This window comes from Pelmatolapia mariae, linkage group LG7 (assembly GCF_036321145.2).
Source record: "Pelmatolapia mariae isolate MD_Pm_ZW linkage group LG7, Pm_UMD_F_2, whole genome shotgun sequence".
In the NCBI taxonomy this organism is placed as follows: Eukaryota; Metazoa; Chordata; class Actinopteri; order Cichliformes; family Cichlidae; genus Pelmatolapia; species Pelmatolapia mariae.
In genome coordinates this window covers 43,145,115-43,164,200 of record NC_086233.1, presented here as the reverse complement: position 1 = coordinate 43,164,200, position 19,086 = coordinate 43,145,115, and the positions used below count along the sequence as shown (strand labels likewise).

Sequence of the window (19,086 nt, the reverse complement as noted above, 5' to 3'; positions counted from 1 at the left end):
CCAAATATGAAATGATTATAAATGTTGTTTGAAATTCATTTTCTTTTAATTAAATCCCCTTAAAACATAAGAGGGGAGGGGTCTTCACCTGAATTACAGTAAATATAATAACAAAATGCTAAAAGCTGAGTGTTGGAGGGCCTTTTAACCTGCCAGTGCACCTACACTGTCACCTACACAGAATTATCCCCGTTAGCAGTAATTAGGAGTAAAGGTGACGTGGTCTGAGAAATCTCATTCTGCAGTGACAGCGAGCCCTCTGAGAGGCTTGTTGATGTGCTGTGACCCCGAGGAGAAACATCAGCATTTCACACTGACAGAGAGTGTCTTTGTTGTTGTAGTATCTTGTCGTACCAGTCTGCAGTGTCAGCGAACAATCAGCTTGCGGGCAGCCATCGGCAGCAGCTAATGGAGTCTCTCCTCATCTGCTTCACCTGGAGGTCAAAGGAAAGCACCAAGTGTATGGGCCTCGTTCTTGTGAGAGCAAATTAACAAATTCATCCTGCAGCTGTGTGGTTCCAGCGTCTCTATTGTCCATATCGATGAGGCTGCTCGGTGTCGCGTTTTGCTCTTGCCAGGGATTAAAGTATCAAAGCAAACTTGCAAATCATGGCTCACCCTCGCAGCTTAGTCATCGCGCTGTGAAACCGGACGCGTCTGTGGGCAGATCTGCTGGAGTGTTAGAACTTCTGATTGCTGTCCCAGCAAGGGGTGTCGTTCTTCAGTTAAATCCTTCAGTGACCTCTCATCGCCACTCACCCCATGCAGCTGTCTGTTGATTAGGAATCGTTGCTTTCTATTGGTCTGCAGTGTGTTCCTATGATAACATCAACAGAGGGAGCCACATCTTCTAATTTGGTTGAATGATGCTGGCTGAATGCTGCCTTATGAAGAATACATTGCAATATGAAAATAAATCCACTTTATAGGTTCACATGGATTTCATAATTTAAACTGTTTGCATCCTTAGTTGTGATAAATCAGTCAAGATGCAAGAGGTTCTGGATGAAAATAGTCTTTCACTATGGTAGTAGTATTGCTAGCTTACATTTCCTGTTTGTAGTTTAATGGACCAGTAACAGGAGAGCTTAATAAACAATAACAATTAGCTTAAAATGCTAAAACGAATCAAAACATAATGAATGCTAAATGCAAGCAGAAGTCTTGTTTATTTGTATAGCTACTTTAAACTAGCCAGTTTTAAGGGCTCTATATAAGGACACTGACACAATTTAATATATCAACATGACTAAAAATGGAAATAGATGATAGCTAAAAATCAGCAGCATCTATAAGGTTCTCATCTATATCAGATAGCATGATGTCATCATTTTCCCTAGCAACCACCTAGCAATGGGCTAAAATGACTCAGTTTTTGCATTTATCCAGTTCCAAGAACAGGTCAACCAATATCGTAGCATGGGCATGTACTCGTTTATTAAATTATGCACATAAATTACATGTAAAAAAAATACCTCAGACATTCCAACATCCACTCAGAGCTGAACTGAAGAAGCTTCTCGGATGAGAGATGAAACATCTTCAAGAAATTTAAAGAAGTCCAAACGCTTTTGTTTCCAAGACCACTCAGAGGAGATATTAAGCTGACGTACGTGTGCCAGTAATTTAAACACAATTATTACTCTCAAATGACATCCATTAAATCAAATATAAAAAAAAGGATATTGTGTTTATGAAATGGTGATATCAAAAACCATCAACCATATCCCTGTGTAACTCCTAATGAACCAGAACATTTGAATCAAAAAGAAACAATTATATTAGACCGTCTGAAAGTTCATTGTTCAGTTCCTGAAGTAACAACCAACATCTGTAATTTAATGTAAATATCCAGATAGCCTGTCTTTTACTTGATAATAGTAGTGTACGAAAAATCTAATCAGGGATCGGTTACTATGTTTTTCATTCTGGGAAATGCTTTTGGCTGTTATAGACTTTGCTTACTGCTAATATGGTCATATTAGCATTCAGCCCAATATGCTGTGGTTTTTGGTGTTAAAACTGTGGGAGCTTAATTAGAATATAACGTTTATTAATTCTACTTTGAACCATTGTTATTGCTATTGAAAACGTGATATGCAGCTTTTAGTTCTTATGACGCACCACAAAAAGATCACCTGTGTGAAAGAGTTCATGATCTGAGAATAGGTAGAATCACTGTGAGGAGAGAAAATAACTCTTGACATTTCTTTATCTGAAAATGTCACAGATGATGTGTAGAAAGGAGAAAAATGTGGTTGAATACAAAATGATTCAGTTCAGCTCACTCTTTTTTTCAAAATTGTACTAATGTCATTTGGTACAAAAAAAAAAGAATATAAATGGATGAATCAGATCAGCTGAAAACAGATAATATGTCTGTGATTATTGTGTGCAATATAATATTTGAGTGCTTCTTCCTGTGATCACAGATGGCACACTGATTGCATTATTGATATTCAAGTGGAATAATTTCAGAGCTTCTCTTTAATGTATTAAATTACTTGTTTCATTCAAACTCCTCTGCATCTTAACAGTACTTTGTTTTTTCTGAATGATGTTCTTTTTGCAGCATGGTATCTTAAGCTGGCAGTGATTTACATTATAGTCTTTTCATGGAAAACACGTGACAGATTGCAAAGAGGAAGGCAAAGTACTGCAAACTCGGGGGATGCACTGAAGATCCCGGCGGATGGTGGAGTCACTGAGATCCTCCTATTAATAGAGCTCTCAGATATCTAATTTGCACTGAAACAAAGGGGAATTAAAAGCTTAACACCACCTCTAAAATGAGTAATGTACATAATATAACAAATATGATAGAGTTCCCATTTTTATGCTCATTTAGTAAGTAAGTGTTTTTTTATTTTAACTGTTAATGTTTAAAATGTTTGGGTTTTTTTTACATACTGTACGTTTAGCTACTGTCTAGACCTTTCTAAAAGCCCTGCCCTGGATTGGTCACCTAGTACTACATAAACAATACATTGGTTAACAATCATGTGAGTAGAGCTGTCAGTTGCTAACAAAATGCCAGACCTCAGCCTAACACATTAGACGAGAACGCAGGGAAGCTGACTACTGTCCCTGTGTCATTCATTCCCATTCACTCAAAGACTTTTGATGAAATGATCTGCACGAATATAAAACAGGGAAAAATATTTTGCTCATCATTCATGTAAAGATTTTGTAACTCATACTATAGTCAAGCTGACTATGATCAACCTCAGTGCAATGGAGATCTCAGCATCTCCATAGACTCCATGTGCAGCTACAGGAATTTTGCCATATGTAACATTTGCACATTAACTGAAATATAAACTCTGGGCTGAGCTCTCTAAAACGGGACAGCAGCCTCTGTTGTAGTGGCTCGTTTCTAGCTAAACATGACATGACTCTGACATGCTGCTGCTGTTTTAAATCTTTGAATTTAAAGTGTTGATTGTTTCTCTGTTAATAAGTGAAATAAAACCTAACTTTTAATTTGTGGTGTACTTTTGGGGGAGACACATAATATCGAAAATTTAAATGCACAAAAAATGTAAGGAAGTGTTTTAAATTTTCTTGCGTTTTGCTTATTTTATGTCCTCTATGCATAAGTGCGTTAGTGTCCAATTTACAGACATTGTTCCCAAGTTCTGTAATGCACTGTATAAAATGCTGTTAGCCATCCTAGCGCAACTTGCATACAGCAAGCTCATGACCCAGCAGTTCCCTTTAATCGAGAACTTTGCAGCAGAAAGGGGAGATGAGACGAGTGCAGAGAAACAACGAATAAAATCTTGAGGCTTTAATTTTAAACTTCACCCAACAGACATTTGTGACCTCTTTCTTATTCCAACTTTTGCTCTTGCATTGATGCACAAGTGGGTTGCCTGTCTCTATAAAGGGACTGCCCCACATATAGTGGAGAATGCAGTATAGTAAATCTCTCTGACTCAAAGAGGTTTTCCAGATCAGGTCTGGATGCAATCCAAACAGGATGTCTTCAGGCCAGATGGCTGAATGTCTGCCAGCAGTTTCGATCAAGTCGTTTACCTCATTCGACCTTTCCGGCCTCCATAACCTTTCTTCAGATTTGTTACATTAAAAAAATATTTAAAAGGTTTTCCATCTTCTCTTTCAGGACAAAGGACTCTCCACCACAGGAGCAATGTCTTAGAGACCGTAGTGCTCGTCAACCCTTCAGAAGACACTGTTTTATCAGAGGTAAGAGCAGCATGTTCTGAATTACTGTTCTCTGCTGGTTTACATTTATTGATGTGAGAAAAGGAGATGCTTACAGTGAGTTCATCTGTGTTTAGCAGCCCTATTTTACCTAACTATTTTACCTAACTTTCCTTTATGGAAAACCTCTTTGAGGATAATGACATTCATGAAGTTTTTAACTATTCCCATGTAGTCTTCTGGTTTAGGTTTTAGCTGTTACTATTCCTTCCATAGTTTATCAGAACCATAGGTGATGTAAAATATGGATGTACCCACTGCGATTTCACCAACTAGTTTGGCTGCCCCATGTTTTTGGAGGCAGAAGTTACTATATATGGACGAGAAATGAAGCCCTAAGCTACCAGCCAGTGCAAGCAAACTTAGTTAGCAGTCAGCATCTATGAAGCCACGTTATTTGTCTGATAATTCCATTAAAAAGGCTCCAAAAATGCACAAAACAGTAGAGTTCCAGTTCAGCGACACCATTTAGCAGAGATGACGCTTAGCAGACACACAATCAGCTACAGTTGCATTTGTGCATGTTCTATTGACACGTGTCAATATGACCACTCCCCTTACTCCACTTAAAAAAAATGTCAACCTTGCCAGCTTTTTATCGCAGTAAAGTTTGGCATTTTAACATGGGAGTCTTTGGGGATTAGCTATGTTCTGGAACCAGCGTCACATTTTGTTTTCAGCTCCAGAGGTTTCTGCTTTCATTGTGCTCAGATGGTTTTCAGACATGTTTGAGCAGATGTATGTTAACAACTATGTTGAAATTAAACTATGCTAACAGATGGAGATTGTTTTCTTCTTAAAAGTCCTTTTTAAAATGGCAGACCTTTCTACAGATGTTAAGCCATATTACATGTTTACCTAAATGTAGTGTGGAATTGGCAAGGTTATGACTGCTTTAGAGTTGCCAATTGGTAGAATAAGTACAAAGGTTCTGGGGCAAAGCTAAAGCATAGTAGTGAGGCCACAAATACATTTAATTCAAATTCTTTATTCCATGTCATTTTCCTCACAGTTACTTTCATCTCTTTATTGCACACACATTTGAGTTGTTTCTATGACATTCTATGACACAAAATAAAGGCCTGATTTCAGTTGCTTAAATCAAGTATTCGGCATTATTTTTTTGTCCCTTTTGAAAGGAAAGAAGGGTGAAAAAAATCAGGCCATTAATGCTTAATCTTGTTAACCTTGACACAGTTTAAGTGAATCTTTATTTATCACTAATACAGGTATTTCTCTTTCTATCTCAGCTGTGTTGGCTCCCCTTTAACTGTCCTCTGTCCCTCTCTGTCCTTTCTTCCTCTGTGTGTGTCCCAGATCCAGTCTTTAGTCACAGACTCAGCAGGACACAAGCTTCTGGTCTTGAGTGGGCAGAGCTCAGATCACGGTGCCCTCCTCCTTCAAACTGGTGTTTTCACCTCCCAGACCTTTTCACGTGTCTTTACTGATCCTGGGGTAAGCCATTTACTGTTCTTTGGTAATAATGAAACAAATAACAACATTTTTGCATTCACAGTTATGTGTGTGGTTAAAAACTGTTTACTTTCAAAGGACAAATGCAAATTTTTATCAGTTGTAAAATGACTACAAAGACAAACAATATATATAACTGAATATTTCACAAAAGATGATGGGAATTGAAAGTATTCCTGTCCCAACTTTCTAAACGTTCAGTTTTAAAAAAAGATCAAAGCTCGCAAAATTAAATTAAACAAATAAATATGTTAATTAAGTCAGATATAAGGGTGTTGCACAGAGTTCAGAGAGGAGTTCAGGCAGGCTCTCTGTAGGGGTGAAGAAGGTGTTTGATGTGTATGATCTTCTGGACAGAGGAAGAAGACTTGGTGGTGGAATGAGGAAGTACATGAAAGTAGTTAAAGGAAAAGATTAGCAAAAAAACAAAACAAAGTCGGATAGTTAGGGAGATGAAGAAAGTAGAGAGAGGGAAAGAGAAAGTAGTGAGACTAGGTGTAAAGAAGTGACAAAAAGAAAGGCTTTTAGTGAGTTGTATGTTAGGCTGTACATTAAGGAAGAGGAAAAGGACTTGGAAAGGATGTGCAGCAGGTTAGGATGATAGAGACAGAAGGACTAGAGGTCTAGTGAAAGCAGACGATAGGGTGCCAAGAGAAGAACTGTGGTACTGGATGGGTGGAAACGAGTGTCAGGGGTGATTTGTGACAGAAGGATAGCAGCAAGAGTGAGAGGGGAGGTTTATTGAGATGATAGCGGGACCTGCTATGAAGTGTGGTGTGGAGATGGTGACACTGAAAAAAAGACAGGAGGCCAAACTGGATGTGGCAGTTGAAAATCTTAAGATATTTATTGGGTAGGACCTGGATGAACAAGATTAGAAATGAGTTCACTTTAATTATAAAGTATTTTATAATGTATTTGTTTGCTAATTATTTACCCTTCACTTCGTTTCCTGTTTGTTTCCTTAAATGTTTATTTATTTCTTTTTACACTTTTTGCATTTCTGCATAATGCATTATGGAAATGAGGGCTTGTCATTCAAAGTGTGCCATGGTGTCACCTTTGTTGATCAATGCCAGGCTCACAGCAGAAATGACTTCCTTTAGTCGGGAGATTGCTGAAGAGCTGAGGCGCTTAGCTAATCTAGCTGAAAATAGGGCTGTCAGTCAGGACTATTTACGTTTTCGTGTGGATTTTCTGACTTACTGTCTGTTTCAATTAGCAGCATACATGGACACACAGCTGAACCTTCTGTTTTAAATAATTTTGAGCAAGTCATTGTCTAAACATCTCACTACAACACAAAAATAATACAAAATCAAATTAAAAACTGAAATCCCCAATTGCCTAGTTTTATTTTCTGTATTATTTATTTATTTATTTATTTAGGCAGTTTTGGTGGTTCGTTTAGTTGAAATATGATTTTTTGTCATTTCTTCCCTTGACATAAGAGTTTGTGTTGTTTCTATGCATATCATCACTGACCAGACATGTCTGGGTGTGCCTTTCTTGCAGGTCAGTGAATTGCTGGGCATATCAGCCCCCAAGCAGCAGGCTACACTTACTGTGTCCTGCCGCGGGGAGGTGGGCTGGAGCTCCCTGGGACAGCAGCAGACCCTGCGGGAGTTCTTTGAATACAAACTAAACCCTGAACCCATTCTGCCCAAGATGGAGGGCGTCACAGAGTTCACAGAGTACGTCTCTGAAACCGTCGATGTCCCTTCACCTTTTGACCTTCTGGAGCCGCCCACTTCTGGAGGCTTCCTGAAACTGTCCAAGCCATGCTGCTACATCTTTCCGGGCGGAAGAGGAGACTCTGCTCTCTTTGCCGTGAATGGCTTCAACATCTTAGTGGACGGAGGCTCCGATCGAAAGTCCTGCTTCTGGAAGCTGGTCCGCCACTTGGACCGCATCGACTCAATTCTCCTCACACACATCGGCGCTGACAATCTCCCGGGCATCAATGGGCTTCTTCAAAGGAAGATAGCAGAACAGGAGGAGGAGCAGTCACAAGGCTCCACCAACTATAGTGACTGGATGAAGAACCTGATTTCTCCTGAACTAGGTGTTGTGTTCTTCAACGTGCCAGAGAAGCTTCGTATGCCAGAATCTAATCTTAAAGTGAAACGTAGCATCGAAGAGGCCTCGCTTACTTTGCAGTACCTTAACAAACTCAGTATCAAGCCGGAGCCTCTCTTTCGAGTTGTCAGCAACACCATTGAGCCCATTACACTTTTCCACAAGATGGGAGTGGGCCGGTTAGACATGTACATTCTCAACCCCGTCAAAGACAGTAAAGAAATGCAATTTTTAATGCAGAAGTGGGCTGGCAACAGCAAGGCCAAAACTGGCATTGTGCTGCCCAACGGGAAAGAAGGAGAAATATCTGTGCCCTACCTGACATCAGTCACAGCCTTAGTTGTATGGCTTCCTGCCAGCCCTACAGAAAAGATTGTTAGGGTGCTGTTCCCTGGGAATGCGCCACAAAACAAGATCCTAGAGGGCCTCGAAAAATTAAAGCACCTTGACTTCTTGCGCTATCCTGTCGCCACACAAAAGGACATTGCCTCAGGAGCTCCTCCCTCTGTTATAAAACAAACCAAGTTAAAACAAAGAACGGATAGCAAAGAGAGTCTCAAATCCTCTCCTAAGACCACTGCAAAGGCCCCAAAGAAAGAAGTCGAGGGGCAGGATGATGTGTCAGCCACCACAGAGGCAAAGAGTGACTCTGTGAAAGAAAACATATCAGAGAAAAAAGAGGAGAAAAAGCTCACTAAGACTATAAAATCTAAAACTGAAGTGCCAGAGAAGAAAAAAATCATGAAAGAAAAATCACTGAAAAAACATTCCAAGGAAAGACTGTCAAAGATGGATGAGAAAAAGGACAAGGAAAAAAAGGAGATCAAGAAAGTGAAGAAGGATGACTCTGCCAAAAAAGATGACAAGAAGGATGCAAAGTTCAAGGATGACAAGAAGAAGGACACATCCAAACCTGAGCTGAGAAAAATTACTAAGCCTGACCTGAAACCACTTACACCAGAGGTAAGGAAGACATTACATAAAGCTAAAGTGTCAAGTAAAGCCAAAACTGGCAAAAGCAAAACAGTGAAGGTTGAACCCGCTGAACCCAAAGCAGAGGAGTCCAAACCTGAAGTTATACAGCCTGAACCAGTAGAAAATGGAGCTGTTGAGGGAACATCTGTTCCCTCCACACCTGAAGACCTTACCAAGGAGTTTGAAGAACTTAAAAAGACTCAAGTTAAAACTGTTTCAGCAGAGCTGGTGGACAGCAATAAGGTCTCTTCTGAGCCACAAGCAGGAACAGAAGAGAAAAGAAAAGAACACGAAGAAGTGTCTGAAATCCCACCTGGAACAAAGTCCCCTGAAAAGGAAGCACCAGCCGCAGAAGTCAAAGCTGAAGCTAAAGACGAAGACGGGGAAGTGACTCAGGAGAGAGAACTAGAAGACGCTCAAAAGTTTGAAGATGAGGGAGCACAAACTCAGGATGAGGATGAGGAAGAAGAGGAAGAGCCCCCAGCTGCTGTAAAGAAAATACAAGAGGAGGTGGAAGAAGACATGGGAATAGGTGAGGAGGAAGATGAGTCAAAATGGAAGGAGGCAAAAGATGAAGCATTTGATAGAAAACACGAGATAGAGGAAATGGAGAAGTCAGAAACTCTCTTAGCCAAGGTTGTGACTAAAGAGGAGCAACAGATGATTCCATCAAGGGATGAGAAAGAGGAAGAGGAGGAGGCAGTGGAGAAGGCTGAACTGGAGGAGGTGGAAGATTTAGATGTAATAGCTGATGAAGAGATCAAACCTGAACATATGGATGAAAGCAAAACCACAGAAATTCTGACTGAGGTCAAAGTGGAAGAAGAAGAAGAAGAAGAGGAGGAAGGCTACCTATCACATGTTGGAGGGGCTACTGCTCCTATAACCTCAGTAGCTCAAGGCGCTGCTGCAGCTGAACCCATGTCCTACATCCAAGATGAAACTATTCCTGGTTACTCTGAAACAGAACAGACTATCTCTGATGAGGAGATTCACGAGGAGGCAGAGGAGAGAATACCACATCTTCAGTATGATGTCGGTGCCTACGACATCTCTGTTCCAGATCAGACGGGTTCTTTTGTAAACATCCACGGCATGAGGGAGATGCAAGCTGCAGCCATGACAGAGAAAGGTTTTATTCCAGGTGTGCAAGAGCAAGTATCGGTGTTCACCAACATCATCACTGCTCCTCTGGCAGAAGAAGAGCATGTATCTTCTGCAACGTCCATAACAGAGTACGACAAAATATCCTCCTTTCCTACATCTATCGCTGAAGATCAGTCGGTGGCATCCGTTGCAGCACCTCAATCTGAAGAGCCGCCTAAAACTCCAGGTCCCCTGTCCACTCCACCTGACTCTACTCAAGGCAAAGAGCAGCCACTTTCTGCAGGAACTCTTTCACCACCTTCTTTGGAAGAAGACAAACAGTCCAAGTCTCCATCTGATGATCTACAACTTCCTGTTGCAGAAGTGCAAATGGCAGCTAAGGTTGTAGATACTCAGGAAGAGGAGGAGGAGCAGGAAGAGGAGGAGGAGGAAGAAGACCAAACTCCTAATGTTGAAATTTCACTTGAAAAACTCCAAGAGGGCTACGCTTCAACCCAATTGTTGCAGGGTAAAGAGAAAGACATTGAAAAAGTTGCTAGCTCGGGGTCACCTGAAAAGTCTCTACAAGACCTCAAACCTGACCATCTACCAGTTGAAGAGGAAAATATTGATGCAGTTACACCTAAAGACATTTCATCTGTTGTGCCTACTAGACCTTTCGGATCCGACTCAGTGACTTCAGAAAGCGAAGAGCGTTGCTTCAGTCCGGATGATGTCACTGTGAAAATGGCCTCTCCCCCGCAGTCTGGACCCTCAAGCGCAGCTCACTCTCCACTTCGTCAGTCACCAGTGGAAGACAAGATGAAGGTCTTCCCTGATTTGGAGCTGCAAAAGCAAGAGGAATTTGGCGATATAGTGACCACAACTGAGGACAAAAAAGGCGCAAAAGATGATGCAAAAACTGAGACACAGAAAGAGGTTGATCAACAGAAAGCAGATCAGCATGAAGTAGAATCTGCAAAATCTTTGGACAAATTATCTGAAAAAGACATGAAAGAGGCTCCAGTGATCAAAGACCAAGAAAAAGACGCTTCATTCGTGCCAAAAGATGAAGGAAAACAGGCAGAAACTTTACCTGTTGTTGCAGAACCTGTAACAGATGTACAACTACCAGTTTTAGGGAGCGATTCACTGGAATCTGACGACAGGTTCACAGAGAAAGAACCTAAAGTGCCTGAAACAGGTAAATTTCCAGACAGGGAGAGTCGTTTCCTGGACGATGATGATGATAACAAGAAAGATGATGACGATCATGATGATAAACCTGCAGTTAAAACCATCAAGGCAGAACAGGAAATGGAAAATGGCGATACTTTACATGCTGAACAAATTAAGGAAGAACAGAAGCAGGAATCTTTCATTCAGGAAGACATTTCAGCCATTAAATCTGTCACAGATGAGAACACACAGAAAGAGGCAGTGATAGATGATACTTCTGATGCTAAACCTGTCAAAGAGGAAGTGGCTAAGGACACATTGACTGTTGATATTAAAGATGAATACAAGGAGCCAGAAAAAGACTACACCCCAGTGGCCCAAGAAGTAGAGGTAGAAACTGGTGCTCCTGAGGACAAAAAACTTACAGATGAACAGAAACAGAAAGACGAAACACAAAAAGATGATTTTGACCTCAAAACCACAGGCGAGGTTAAGGAGACAGAGGTTAAAAAGGAGGATGTGTCTGATAGCAAGATTTTGATGGAGGAGAAGGAAGAGACAGAAAAGAGTGACACCCTTGATAGTAGCACTTTTAAGATTCAAGAAAAAGAAGTCAAAGAAATCCACCTTTCAGATATCAAGCCTGAGAAGGAAGACATGGGGAAAGAGGGAAAGGAAGAAGATCTCCCTTTCATGGAGAAGAAAAAGGAGACTGAAACATTTGATACTAGTCAAGTCTTCAAAGATAATAAAGAGGAAAAAGAGATGGATAAGATAGATTCTTCTGCTGCCAAGCCCTTTACTGTTGAGCAGAAAGAGGAGAAAAAAGAGATTTTTGACATTACTGTTCCTAAAGTCAGCAAAGAAGAAGAAAGTATTAGCAAAAAAGATGAATCAGCCATTACTATAAAAGAAGAAAAGGGGCAAGAGATTAGTATGGATATTACACCAAGCCTTACCAAGTCAGAGGAAAAGGATGCAACAGTGTGTAAAGATGACTCTGTGCCTAAACCAGCCACAGAAAAGCTAGAAAAGGACAAAAAAGAAAGTGAAAAAGAGAGTGATGACACCACATCTCCCAGGGAACTGGCTAAAGATATAACAACAAACAAGGACGACGCTTACATCTTTACACCCACTGTAGAAGAGGAGAAGAAGGAGAACATATGTAAAGATGAGACTCCTCCTGCTATTAAACCTACCTTGGCAGAAGAAAAAGATAAACTTACAAGTATAGATGAAATTTCTGCTGTTAAACCAGCAGGTGGAGAAGAAAAGCAACAAGAGGAAAGTAAAGATGCTGCTACCATTAAACTTACCGAGATGGAAAAAGATCACCTGACCGTATCTAAAGTCGATACTTTCTCAGCTACACCAACTGAAGCAGACACAGAGAAAACACTTCAGACCGTCGAACCAGTTGTAGAAGAAGAAAAGGAACAAGTATTGAGTAAAGACGTAACTCCTTCTGTCATACCCGCCAAGATGGAGGAAGAGGATGTAATGATGAGCAAAGAGATTCCTCCTGTCAAAACAGGCACAGAGATTGTTATAGCTGGTGCTACACCAACAGCACAGGACGAAAAAGACAAAGAAAATGGTAAAGATATTTGTGCTGTGGAATCAGCCACAGAAGAAGGAAAAAGGAAGACGACACGTGAGGAGGAAATGCTGACTGTCAAACTGTCCAAGGAAGAAGAGACAATCCAGGATCATAGTGTTGCTATCGAACCCATCAAGAAAGAAGAAAAAGATACAGACGCTATTAAAGATGTAATTCCTGATGCAAAACCCTCCATAGTGGAGGAAACCAAAGACACAGCTGGTGTCAAGTCCCTCACAGACGAGGTAAAGGAGGCTGAACTTAGAGATGCTCCATCAGATGTAAAACTCATCCAGGAAGAGCCAAAAGAAATACCAAAGGAGGAAACTTGTGATAAAGATATTAAAAAAGAGGATGAACAGATTATTTCTGAAGGGGCACCCATAAAGGAGATGAAGGAAAAAGACACTGATGATACCAACTTTCAACCCACTGAGGATGACAAAGTTGTGGAAAAAAGTGACATTTCTGAGAAACCAAAAATAAAGCAGGAGCCTAAAGAGAAGGAGAAGGGTGATACTGATGACCACAAAGCTATTTTGGAAGATTTGAAGGATAAAGAAACTGTTAAGGGTGATGCAACAAAAGAGAAAGAAGCCGACACCACTGACGAGCAACCCACAGATGCAAAAAAAACAGAACCATCTAAAGTTGAAACCATTAAGGAGGAAACAATAGATACGGTCAAACATCACATTTGTGATGCAGAATCTATCAAACAGGAACCGGAGAAGGAGGTGCACACTCCAACAGTTTCTAAAGAAGAGAAGGAAATGAAAGATGATTTCCCTCTTGAGCCAGAATCTAAGAAAGATGATGGAAAACTAGTAGGTCTTTCACAGACCCAGACCTTGGAAGAGGAGAAGACTAAGAAAGATTATGTTTTTGATATTAGTGATAAACATGGAGTGACCTCTGATAAGCTTCCTGAAGCAGATAAAAAGGATATTTTTGGAGCTGCATCAGTCGAAAAGCAGCCTTGCTCTTTGGCAGCAACATCAGTAAAAGATGACATTTGTAAATCTCCTGACCAAATTTTAGAGGATACAAAAGAAAAAGATATAGAATCAGGGGTCATTATTGGTGTTGAAGACAAGATGGGAAAAGAAAAAGATGATGCACATGTTGCGGAACTGAGCAAAGAACAGAAAATGGAAAAAGAGCAAGAAAAAGAATACACATACGAGCCTGAAGGCATCACAGAAGAAAAGAAAGAGACAGCAGAGGACGAAACGATGATTAAAGAAAAGGATACTGCCAGCGCAAAGACCGATGAGATCTCAGAGAAGGAAAAACAAGATGTCTCTGATGCAGACCACACCAAAGAGGAGAAATGGGAGAAAGAGGAATTACAGGAGAAGGACATGGACAAAACCATTAAGCAACCTGCTCTGGTGCTCTCTGGAGAGGACGTATCGGCATCCAAGTTAGAGTACAAACCTGCATTTGTGGTTCAGTCATCTGATGAAGACAGAGAAGATGAAGAGGATGAAGACATTTGTATGGGAGGAGCAGGTTCCAGACCTTTGTCAGTGGAGCCTAGAAAATCTGACCATGACATCTCTTCTGCAGGTTTGCCTTTAACCCAAACGGTACAGATGGGTGATCAAACAAAATCACCTACATCTCAACAGCCCACAGTGATTATACCTACACTTACAATGCAGGAACCCTCTGTGGATGAGGACTTCAAAGAGTTTGGGAAAGAGGAGTCCGTGCTTTTCCTTGAAGCAGACAAAAATATTGCAAAAACAGAAGCTACACCTGCACCACTCGCCAAGCCCGAGCCATCCTTTGATATTCCCACATCAAAGGAGACAACCTCTGCCAGAACAGAACCAGTGTCAGACTCATCTGAGAAAAAGCCAGCACTGTCAGCAATATCAAGCACAGACAGCCAACCTATGAGCTACACACTTTCAAGTACTGAAAGCCAATCTAGCGTGGAGGAAATGCCACATCAAGAGAAACAGATGCCAGCTGAGGTGAGCTCAGGAATCCAGAGTGCTCCAGAGAAGACAAAACTGGATGAGAAACCAGTAAAAGAAACAGAGAGAGAGATGGAAGGAGAACGAGAGGTGGCGTCTCCGGGATTATCGCAACCTTGTTCGTATTTTATGCTGGACAAAGATTCTGAAGATGTCAGACGCACAGCTGGCCCAGCAAAAGTGGAAAGTGAAAAACTGAGCACAGAGGAGACTGTCAGTGGAAGGCTTGAAGACGAGAAGCACAGCTTTGGCGCCTCTAAGTACGATCCATATGAAAAACCTATTCCAGGAGATCACGATTTGGACTCACGAGAAGGCAGTGAAGTTTCTCTTGGTTTTGATCATGCTTCTGACATCTGCATTGATGATAACAGAAGATCAAGCCAGGCAGAAGCTGGAGGAGCCATGTTCCTCCTGGATGAGCAGTACAAAGAAGAACCTCTCTCATTCAGCAGAGTCGACTACAGCCCAGTTTCCCTCACAGAGAGCGAGCGAAGCAGCCACCACAGTCGAAGTGCCTCCCCGAGATATGAAGACCGTGAGAAAGGCCAAGAGGAAGAGAGTGAGAGAGAAGAAAGGGCAGACACACCATATGTTGACAAAAGCTTTTCAGCTTTAGAGGTGCAAGACAACAAAATGTCTCAAGCTGCTGAGGCCTATTCTTTCACTCCAAAAGAAGACAAACCAGAGAGGTCAGAAAAAGAGAAAGATGGCATAAAGGAAGGTGCTGCAGCAGCCTTTCAAACACAGGCACCAGTAGAAAGTGATTTAGAGTCCAGCAGTGCTGCTCTTCAATCAGCAGGCGTAAGACAAGAAATACCCTCTCCCTCATGGAGCCAGACAGATCTTGGTGCACAAGCATCAGGTACTGCTTCACCATTTGGAGAATTCAGAGAAAAGGAAGCAACAGAAAAAGACAAAGAAAAATCTGAGGAGTCACTCAAAGACAAAACTGACTCCTGTGACCATAGAGAGGGATCTCCATCAGGTCGGTACTCGCCTGCAGAAAAAGACATTTTACCTCAGCAGCCATCGGTGTTAGAGAGAGAGGATGCATCAAGTGATTCAAGGAGTCCCTCTTCAGCCACATTTATAGGACATGAAATTGATGATAATGTTTTGGCATCTGATTATAGCGAAGTTAGCAGTTCTGCTACATCTAAATCCTTAAGTTGTGCTGAAGGAAAAGAGAGCCTGATAGACAAAAGATTACTTGTTGAGGGAGAAGATTTTAACGTTGATGATGACGAAGATGAAGATGAGGACGATGAGGAGGACGAAGAAGAGGAAGAGTCAAGTGACATAGATATGGAAAAAGGTGCGAGAGAACAGTCTGAGAAGGAAATGTGCAGACGTAGCTCTGGTGACAGTGCTGGGTTAGCAGAGGTAGAGGACTCAAATAAAAAGTCACAGGTCCCTGACTCAACTAAAGAGGAGACTGTATGTAAGATGACACCTGATGATGCCTCAGCTTTTAAAGCCATGGATAAAGAAGTCCAGGATGTAAGTAAAAAAGCACCTGAACCAAAACCAATTAAAGAGGAGGACACTGCTAGAGATACAAGCACATCCAAACCTCCTGAAGCAGCAAGTAAAGACGAAGGCAGAACAACTTCATCAACAGACACGTGTGCGCAGAAAATAGATGAAAGCTCTGTTGCGCCAACAGTTACACCCAAACATACTGAAGAAATAAAATTAGAGGATACTGACAAAAAGCATTTGTCCCCTGAGCCATCCACAAAGAGGAGGTTGTCGTCAGCAGAGGGTGTTTCTTCATCTGATGTACTAGAATCAAAAAAAGGAGTTGAAGATAAAGAGTCTCCATCACCAGAGTCAAGTCTTTCAACAAAGGAAACCTGTCACCCGACATCCACGAGTAGCTTAACTGGCAGCTCTTTGGCAACAGACCAAACTGATTCTATGTCAAAGCCTACGTCCAGTCCATCCTCACCGCTAACAGGTAGCTATGCTGATATTGGACATAGTAGGTATGAGAGTTACTACAGTGAAGAGAATCGAGTAGGATTGAAGGATGACAGGAAAGACACCCTTGTGCTCTCAGATGCCTCCCAGCAAAGTGAGGATAAGTATTTAAGCCAAAGAGATGTCCAAGAAGGAAGTCAAGATGTGAGGCATACTTCTGGTATCACAGAAAAACACGAGGACTCTACCTCATCACCTTGCCCATACACAAGCTTAACATACTCCGCTTCGACGTACTCCTCAACATCGTACAGTTATTCATATTCAGGGTCTACCCATCTGAGCCAAAAGCTGGGAGGCAAAGATGAACCTTATAAATTATCAACCTCTGAAGTATCTTTGGCCAAAGAGGAACCATCGACTGCGGCAGCGTCAACAAGTTCCTGCTTTGGAGGGTTTCAAAGAGATGAGTACATGGAGGTGATGACAAAACCTGAAACAAAAGAGTCCTTGCCCAGTCAGTTTGAAGAGAGCAAACCATCATCTCCAGGCTTGTCTACTACTGCCAAGCAGCCAGAAGATCAAAGTAGTTCTGTAAAGCCAGACGCAAAATCTTCTACTGACAGCTTTCATATGCTTGAACCCGTGTTAAAAGCATCCACCACAGCACCATTTTTACAAACTACAGGAGACGTTAAGGAGAGTTCATCCACATCAGAAGCACGATTTGATGTCTCTCCCCTCCAAAGGGCTGACTCTTCTGACAAACAGTCCCAAGAGAAGGAACCTGATACCCTTGAAATGGAGGATGGCACCCTACCGTGTCGTATCGAATGTCAAAAAATCCAAGTAGCTGAGCAAAAACAGACTTTCTCATTAATAACTGAATCATGTGTTGCACAGAGTACAACATCCTCTGAAGAAACAAAGACAGTCGCCATTACCTCTGCAACCGCTGTGTCTAAACCTGATGCAACGGTGGAAATAGCTCAACAGGCAGCATCGGTCACTCCGGTGAGTGACACTGACACTACCAAAACCTCATGTGCCGTAACAGACCTGCCCAAATCAGAAGAGGTGAAAGAGAAACAATCGCAGGTAAAAGAAGAAAAGAGTGCTGGCGATACTGCACCACTGAAGGATGATGCCAAGGTGTCAGAAAAAGAATCAAGTGAAAAAGATGAAAAGGCAGACAAAATGAAAGACACTGAATTCAAACAGGTAATAGAAGAAAAGAAACCAGAGGAAAAGAGCATTAAAGACATCACAGAGGAGAAAAAAGTAACTTCTGATCCCAAACTGATTGAAAAGGTAGAAGATGGGAAACAAAGAGAGGCCGAAATAGTGGAGGAGAAAAGCTTATTGGAGATGCCGTCTGAGAGATTAGAGGTAAGGAGAAAGAGCAGTATATCTGATTGGGAGCTTCTACAAAGGCCGGACGACTTTCCAAGTGCCCCCCCTCCAGGTTATGGTGATGATGATGAGGAAGGAATGGAGTGGATGGCCAGTGCCCACAGTACCTCAAAAGACACGTACCACACAGAAACATCCAGCAAAGGAGATGTAAAGACTGATCGCCCTTCGGATTTGAACACTGGAGCAACTTCCTCCTCTGAATCCCCGCCAGGATTCTCCTCCTGTGAATATAAACATCGCAAAGGGGAACTTTCTCCATCCTTCATCAACCCCAGCCCTCACCAGCTCTCCAGTGATGAGGGTGAAGATGATTGTGGCAGTGGCCACTCCCAGGAAGGCGGTGAGGATGATCAAGAGCAGCACTCTGTGAAAAGGAGGTCACACAAGCAGAGGCGCCACCATGCTCAGAGTCACCATGGAGATGCCGGACAGGGACAAGGCCAGCTTCCTGGTGCAATGTCATCTGGTTTGGCTGTGACTTTAGCTGGTGAGGAGACACCACCGACATCAGTGAGCGAGTCATTGCCGTCACAGTCCGACTCTGATGTCCCTCCAGAAACTGAGGAGTGTCCATCAATAACAGCAGAGGGAAATCTGGACTCAGACGAAGATGCTGAGCATCTGCCGGTGGACAAATTATCTGGAGCTGGTGGTGGCCACCATCCTTCATCACCACGGTCATCTCAGAAGACTCATGATCCCCTTCCTGCTCCGATGAAGGACCCTCTACCCCACCCACCTCACCCAGATGTGTGCATGGTGGATCCAGAGGCTCTTCTCAATGATCACAGCAGTACAGAGAAAATTCTCAAGAAGGAGCACAAGTCCACCAAGGGCCTGAGAAAGGGGAAACCCAAGTCAGCTTCTCCTGCTCGAAAGGGGGAAGTCAGGAAGAGGTCTTCTACTCCAGTGAAACAGTCTAAGGACTCTGCCTCGCCGCGATCAGCCTCCCTCAGGAGGAAGGACACAGAGAGAAGCTCCAGGCTCATCAAAATGTCTGAAACCCATGGTTCAAGGAGCGAGATCCTCAACCCTGGGAAAGGCTTGGTCAATGGCATCAAGAGCAGTTCAGGTGAGGTTAATCATTAACATTCTGTAACACTAAGCTTTTGGAAAACCAAATTTAATCAGGAG

At 42.1% G+C, this 19,086-nt stretch overlaps 1 protein-coding gene across 1 annotated transcript in view; it reads left to right on the top strand.

Moving 5' to 3' along the window:
* Positions 1 to 19,086, top strand: part of map1ab (microtubule-associated protein 1Ab) — a 54,299-nt gene that overhangs the window by 26,247 nt on the left and 8,966 nt on the right. Inside the window, exons 2-4 of the mRNA XM_063479187.1 lie at positions 4,127 to 4,209; positions 5,545 to 5,682; positions 7,216 to 19,024. Coding sequence (XP_063335257.1) covers positions 7,369 to 19,024 — 11,656 coding nt within the window. The 5' untranslated portion in view covers positions 4,127 to 4,209; positions 5,545 to 5,682; positions 7,216 to 7,368. The remainder of the gene's footprint in view (positions 1 to 4,126; positions 4,210 to 5,544; positions 5,683 to 7,215; positions 19,025 to 19,086) is intronic.